This window comes from Schistocerca serialis, chromosome 8 (assembly GCF_023864345.2).
Source record: "Schistocerca serialis cubense isolate TAMUIC-IGC-003099 chromosome 8, iqSchSeri2.2, whole genome shotgun sequence".
Classification (NCBI taxonomy): Eukaryota; Metazoa; Arthropoda; class Insecta; order Orthoptera; family Acrididae; genus Schistocerca; species Schistocerca serialis.
Window position 1 is genome coordinate 462,943,317 of NC_064645.1, and position 5,672 is coordinate 462,948,988.

The window sequence follows — 5,672 nt, forward strand, 5'->3', positions numbered from 1 at the left end:
TGCCGCCGACGCCTGGTCGCGCACCACGGTGCTCGCCGCCGCCTCCCGGAGCCCGCCGCTGCCGCCGCCGACTGGTCGCCTCATGCCGGCATACGCTGCTGCTGCTGCAGCCGCTGCCGCCTCCCGGTGCTCCCTGCCGCCGCCTGGTCGTCGTGTAGCCGTCTCCTGGTGCCCGCTGCTGTTGCTGCTGCCGCCGACGCCTGGTCGCGCACCACGGTGCTCGCCGCCGCCTCCCGGAGCCCGCTGCTGCCGCCGCCGACTGGTCGCCTCATGCCGGCATTCGCTGCTGCTGCTGCTGCCGCTGCCGCCTTCCGGTGCTCCCTGCCGCCGCCTGGTCGTCGTGTAGCCGTCTCCTGGTGCCCGCTGCTATTGCTGCTGCCGCCGACGCCTGGTCGCGCACCACGGTGCTCGCCGCCGCCTCCCGGAGCCCGCCGCTGCCGCCGCCGACTGGTCGCCTCATGCCGGCATTCGCTGCTGCTGCCGCTGCCGCCTCCTGGTGCTCCCTGCCGCCGCCTGGTCGTCGTGTAGCCGTCTCCTGGTGCCCGCTGCTGTTGCTGCTGCTGCCGCCGACGCCTGGTCGCGCACCACGGTGCTCGCCGCCGCCTCCCGGAGCCCGCCGCTGCCGCCGCCGACTGGTCGCCTCATGCCGGCATTCGCTGCTGCTGCTGCTGCCGCTGCCGCCTCCCGGTGCTCCCTGCCGCCGCCTGGTCGTCGTGTAGCCGTCTCCTGGTGCCCGCTGCTGTTGCTGCTGCCGCCGACGCCTGGTCGCGCACCACGGTGCTCGCCGCCGCCTCCCGGAGCCCGCCGCTGCCGCCGCCGACTGGTCGCCTCATGCCGGCATACGCTGCTGCTGCTGCAGCCGCTGCCGCCTCCCGGTGCTCCCTGCCGCCGCCTGGTCGTCGTGTAGCCGTCTCCTGGTGCCCGCTGCTGTTGCTGCTGCCGCCGACGCCTGGTCGCGCACCACGGTGCTCGCCGCCGCCTCCCGGAGCCCGCCGCTGCCGCCGCCGACTGGTTGCCTCATGCCGGCATTCGCTGCTGCTGCCGCTGCCGCCTCCTGGTGCTCCCTGCCGCCGCCTGGTCGTCGTGTAGCCGTCTCCTGGTGCCCGCTGCTGTTGCTGCTGCCGCCGACGCCTGGTCGCGCACCACGGTGCTCGCCGCCGCCTCCCGGAGTCCGCCGCTGCCGCCGCCGACTGGTCGCCTCATGCCGGCATTCGCTGCTGCTGCTGCTGCCGCTGCCGCCTCCCGGTGCTCCCTGCCGCCGCCTGGTCGTCGTGTAGCCGTCTCCTGGTGCCCGCTGCTGTTGCTGCTGCCGCCGACGCCTGGTCGCGCACCACGGTGCTCGCCGCCGCCTCCCGGAGCCCGCCGCTGCCGCCGCCGACTGGTCGCCTCATGCCGGCATACGCTGCTGCTGCTGCAGCCGCTGCCGCCTCCCGGTGCTCCCTGCCGCCGCCTGGTCGTCGTGTAGCCGTCTCCTGGTGCCCGCTGCTGTTGCTGCTGCCGCCGACGCCTGGTCGCGCACCACGGTGCTCGCCGCCGCCTCCCGGAGTCCGCCGCTGCCGCCGCCGACTGGTCGCCTCATGCCGGCATTCGCTGCTGCTGCTGCTGCCGCTGCCGCCTCCCGGTGCTCCCTGCCGCCGCCTGGTCGTCGTGTAGCCGTCTCCTGGTGCCCGCTGCTGTTGCTGCTGCCGCCGACGCCTGGTCGCGCACCACGGTGCTCGCCGCCGCCTCCCGGAGCCCGCCGCTGCCGCCGCCGACTGGTCGCCTCATGCCGGCCTTCGCTGCTGCTGCTGCTGCTGCCGCTGCCGCCTCACGGTGCTCCCTGCCGCCGCCTGGTCGTCGTGTAGCCGTCTCCTGGAGCCCGCTGCTGTTGCTGCTGCCGCCGACGCCTGGTCGCGCACCACGGTGCTCGCCGCCGCCTCCCGGAGCCCGCCGCTGCCGCCGCCGACTGGTCGCCTCATGCCGGCATTCGCTGCTGCTGCTGCTGCCGCTGCCGCCTCCCGGTGCTCCCTGCCGCCGCCTGGTCGTCGCGTAGCCGTCTCCTGGTGCCCGCTGCTGTTGATGCTGCCGCCGACGCCTGGTCGCGCACCACGGTGCTCGCGCCGCCTCCCGGAGCCCGCCGCTGCCGCCGCCGACTGGTCGCCTCATGCCGGCATTCGCTGCTGCTGCTGCTGCTGCCGCTGCCGCCTCCCGGTGCTCCCTGCCGCCGCCTGGTCGTCGTGTAGCCGTCTCCTGGTGCCCGCTGCTGTTGCTGCTGCCGCCGACGCCTGGTCGCGCACCACGGTGCTCGCCGCCGCCTCCCGGAGCCCGCCGCTGCCGCCGCCGACTGGTCGCCTCATGCCGGCATTCGCTGCTGCTGCTGCTGCTGCCGCTGCCGCCTCACGGTGCTCCCTGCCGCCGCGTGGTCGTCGTGTAGCCGTCTCCTGGTGCCCGCTGCTGTTGCTGCTGCCGCCGACGCCTGGTCGCGCACCACGGTGCTCGCCGCCGCCTCCCGGAGCCCGCCGCTGCCGCCGCCGACTGGTCGCCTCATGCCGGCATTCGCTGCTGCTGCTGCTGCCGCTGCCGCCTCCCGGTGCTCCCTGCCGCCGCCTGGTCGTCGTGTAGCCGTCTCCTGGTGCCCGCTGCTGTTGCTGCTGCCGCCGACGCCTGGTCGCGCACCACGGTGCTCGCCGCCGCCTCCCGGAGCCCGCCGCTGCCGCCGCCGACTGGTCGCCTCATGCCGGCATTCGCTGCTGCTGCTGCTGCCGCTGCCGCCTCCCGGTGCTCCCTGCCGCCGCCTGGTCCTCGTGTAGCCGTCTCCTGGTGCCCGCTGCTGTTGCTGCTGCTGCCGCCGACGCCTGGTCGCGCACCACGGTGCTCGCCGCCGCCTCCCGGAGCCCGCCGCTGCCGCCGCCGACTGGTCGCCTCATGCCGGCATTCGCTGCTGCTGCTGCTGCCGCTGCCGCCTCCCGGTGCTCCCTGCCGCCGCCTGGTCGTCGTGTAGCCGTCCCTGGTGCCCGCTGCTGTTGCTGCTGCCGCCGACGCCTGGTCGCGCACCACGGTGCTCGCCGCCGCCTCCCGGAGCCCGCCGCTGCCGCCGCCGACTGGTCGCCTCATGCCGGCATTCGCTGCTGCTGCTGCTGCCGCTGCCGCCTCCCGGTGCTCCCTGCCGCCGCCTGGTCGTCGTGTAGCCGTCTCCTGGTGCCCGCTGCTGTTGCTGCTGCCGCCGACGCCTGGTCGCGCTCCACGGTGCTCGCCGCCGCCTCCCGGAGCCCGCCGCTGCCGCCGCCGACTGGTCGCCTCATGCCGGCATTCGCTGCTGCTGCTGCTGCCGCTGCCGCCTCCCGGTGCTCCCTGCCGCCGCCTGGTCGTCGTGTAGCCGTCTCCTGGTGCCCGCTGCTGTTGCTGCTGCCGCCGACGCCTGGTCGCGCACCACGGTGCTCGCCGCCGCCTCCCGGAGCCCGCCGCTGCCGCCGCCGACTGGTCGCCTCATGCCGGCATTCGCTGCTGCTGCTGCTGCCGCTGCCGCCTCCCGGTGCTCCCTGCCGCCGCCTGGTCGTCGTGTAGCCGTCTCCTGGTGCCCGCTGCTGTTGCTGCTGCCGCCGACGCCTGGTCGCGCTCCACGGTGCTCGCCGCCGCCTCCCGGAGCCCGCCGCTGCCGCCGCCGACTGGTCGCCTCATGCCGGCATTCGCTGCTGCTGCCGCTGCCGCCTCCCGGTGCTCCCTGCCGCCGCCTGGTCGTCGTGTAGCCGTCTCCTGGTGCCCGCTGCTGTTGCTGCTGCCGCCGACGCCTGGTCGCGCACCACGGTGCTCGCCGCCGCCTCCCGGAGCCCGCCGCTGCCGCCGCCGACTGGTCGCCTCATGCCGGCATTCGCTGCTGCTGCTGCTGCCGCTGCCGCCTCCCGGTGCTCCCTGCCGCCGCCTGGTCGTCGTGTAGCCGTCTCCTGGTGCCCGCTGCTGTTGCTGCTGCCGCCGACGCCTGGTCGCGCACCACGGTGCTCGCCGCCGCCTCCCGGAGCCCGCCGCTGCCGCCGCCGACTGGTCGCCTCATGCCGGCATTCGCTGCTGCTGCTGCTGCCGCTGCCGCCTCCCGGTGCTCCCTGCCGCCGCCTGGTCGTCGTGTAGCCGTCTCCTGGTGCCCGCTGCTGTTGCTGCTGCCGCCGACGCCTGGTCGCGCTCCACGGTGCTCGCCGCCGCCTCCCGGAGCCCGCCGCTGCCGCCGCCGACTGGTCGCCTCATGCCGGCATTCGCTGCTGCTGCCGCCGCCGCCTCCCGGTGCTCGCTGCCGCCGCCTGGTCGCCGTTTAGCTGTCTCCTGGTGCTTGCTGCTGTTGCTGCTGCCGCCGCCGCCGCCGTCTCCTAGACACTGTCATCGTCTGTGTCTTTGGTTAGTCTTCCTCTTCGTCTTTTGTCGTTTCAGTCTCTTCTACCATGCCGAATTCCACCACCTTGTCGTCTAACTTTTCCCTCTGCTTTAGCTACCACCATTGCGTAGTGTGCACAGGCTAACCTATAAGGTGTCAGGAAAATTCTACACCTTCCATGAAAACGCTGACATGATAGCAAATCCGGCAGTATGTCACATAGCTCCGAATAAATCCTACCAAGAACCAACGGAAGATTCTGTTAAAAAGTAATTAAAGATAATTGAGGGTCACTGTAGACCATTTTGATGGTTTTCTCTTTTATGAAACTTAACTTAAACCTAGATTATAGATGTGATATGGCATAGGTCATCCTTCTATCCATTATAGAACTTGGAAACCCATTGAGGGAATATTCGTTCACATTTTTGTTGAATGCAGTTGGTTTTTATCATCCTGTATTAAACTATTTCCTTTTATCAATAGTGCAATTTATAAACAATGTTCTGTGAGCAGAATAAAAATTCCAATGGTAAACTTAACTGCTTTTTCGACGTTATTTTACCAGCTAACTAAAAATAGGAGAGCCTTGAACCCCTTCCACTAATTAGTTAGTATTAAGGTTCTTTTACAGGGTGTGCAGTGGAGCTGACGCTGAAATCATTAAGTATTTGATTATATCATCGCTAGTCTCACTGAACTCTACATGTTATGTGTGGTTCGGCGTCTCCTTACCAGCAACAGGCCCCAGGTTCAAATTACTCAATTCCCTAAAAAACACGCTCAGAGCGTCGTTGCGCGAAAGTGGTAGGGAGACACGACTTGCAACAAACAGACGCCACGCAGAATGTTAGAAGCCTTCAAGAAGCGCGGACGAGGACAAGTAAACAGTACAACCTAACAAGTGGAGCATTCCAGTACGACACAACGAAAGAATATAACAAACGCAAACACTTCGTAATCGGAAAAATGCATAACATCAGCCAATTTTGCAACGCGAAAAGAATTCAGCAGAGAAACACCGGGATTCTGTTGCATGAATGGAAAAATTCGAATACCACCACTGGAAGCACGTCCGCAGGAATTTTGCATTACATGACCAGAGAAATTCCAGAATCAAGACACTTTCTTCAAAACAGCGTACAACGCCAGCTTCAAAATGACTTCTTTCTGTGTCACTTCGATCAATACGACAGAGAGGAAATCGATTATCGTTTATTTTTCCATACGAGGACAATCCTAGCGTAACATGAGATCATTACTACCACTACCCAACGAAGACCATAACTTTCTCCAAGTATATTTCATCAGAAATGAAGAAACAGATATTGAT

At 67.4% G+C, this 5,672-nt stretch overlaps 5 protein-coding genes across 5 annotated transcripts; all 5 read right to left on the reverse strand.

Annotated features, from left to right (window-relative positions):
* Positions 1-456: 456 nt before the first annotated feature.
* Positions 457-1,021, reverse strand: LOC126417070 (spidroin-1-like). Its single transcript, XM_050084963.1, has 2 exons — positions 844-1,021; positions 457-761 (listed from the first exon to the last, which is right to left on the reverse strand). The coding sequence occupies exons 1-2, from the start codon at positions 1,019-1,021 to the stop codon at positions 457-459; spliced, it is 483 nt and encodes a 160-aa protein (XP_049940920.1).
* On the reverse strand, positions 1,018-1,579 carry LOC126417071 (spidroin-1-like). Its single transcript, XM_050084964.1, has 2 exons — positions 1,402-1,579; positions 1,018-1,319 (listed from the first exon to the last, which is right to left on the reverse strand). The coding sequence occupies exons 1-2, from the start codon at positions 1,577-1,579 to the stop codon at positions 1,018-1,020; spliced, it is 480 nt and encodes a 159-aa protein (XP_049940921.1).
* Positions 1,576-2,527, reverse strand: LOC126417072 (uncharacterized). Its single transcript, XM_050084967.1, has 2 exons — positions 2,339-2,527; positions 1,576-1,932 (listed from the first exon to the last, which is right to left on the reverse strand). The coding sequence occupies exons 1-2, from the start codon at positions 2,525-2,527 to the stop codon at positions 1,576-1,578; spliced, it is 546 nt and encodes a 181-aa protein (XP_049940924.1).
* On the reverse strand, positions 2,524-3,093 carry LOC126417073 (spidroin-1-like). The gene has a single exon (XM_050084968.1). The coding sequence runs from the start codon at positions 3,091-3,093 to the stop codon at positions 2,524-2,526; it is 570 nt and encodes a 189-aa protein (XP_049940925.1).
* Positions 3,090-3,839, reverse strand: LOC126417074 (translation initiation factor IF-2-like). The gene is made up of 2 exons (XM_050084969.1): positions 3,660-3,839; positions 3,090-3,572 (listed from the first exon to the last, which is right to left on the reverse strand). Exons 1-2 carry the CDS (start codon positions 3,837-3,839, stop codon positions 3,090-3,092), a joined length of 663 nt encoding a protein of 220 aa, XP_049940926.1.
* Between the last annotated feature and the right edge of the window lie 1,833 nt (positions 3,840-5,672).

Excerpts from the sequence above, each read along its gene's own strand:
- LOC126417070 (XM_050084963.1), bottom strand. The coding sequence starts at position 1,021 with ATGAGGCAACCAGTCGGCGGCGGCAGCGGCGGGCTCCGGGAGGCGGCG. Across the intron at positions 762-843 it reads GCGGCTGCAGCAGCAGCAGC|GCGTCGGCGGCAGCAGCAAC; the intron begins GTATGCCGGCAT and ends GTGCGCGACCAG.
- LOC126417071 (XM_050084964.1), bottom strand. The coding sequence starts at position 1,579 with ATGAGGCGACCAGTCGGCGGCGGCAGCGGCGGACTCCGGGAGGCGGCG. Across the intron at positions 1,320-1,401 it reads GCGGCTGCAGCAGCAGCAGC|GCGTCGGCGGCAGCAGCAAC; the intron begins GTATGCCGGCAT and ends GTGCGCGACCAG.
- LOC126417072 (XM_050084967.1), bottom strand. The coding sequence starts at position 2,527 with ATGAGGCGACCAGTCGGCGGCGGCAGCGGCGGGCTCCGGGAGGCGGCG. Across the intron at positions 1,933-2,338 it reads AGCAGCAGCAGCGAATGCCG|CGGCGGGCTCCGGGAGGCGG; the intron begins GCATGAGGCGAC and ends CGGCGGCGGCAG.
- LOC126417073 (XM_050084968.1), bottom strand. The coding sequence starts at position 3,093 with ATGAGGCGACCAGTCGGCGGCGGCAGCGGCGGGCTCCGGGAGGCGGCG.
- LOC126417074 (XM_050084969.1), bottom strand. The coding sequence starts at position 3,839 with ATGAGGCGACCAGTCGGCGGCGGCAGCGGCGGGCTCCGGGAGGCGGCG. Across the intron at positions 3,573-3,659 it reads GGCAGCAGCAGCGAATGCCG|CAGCAACAGCAGCGGGCACC; the intron begins GCATGAGGCGAC and ends CGTCGGCGGCAG.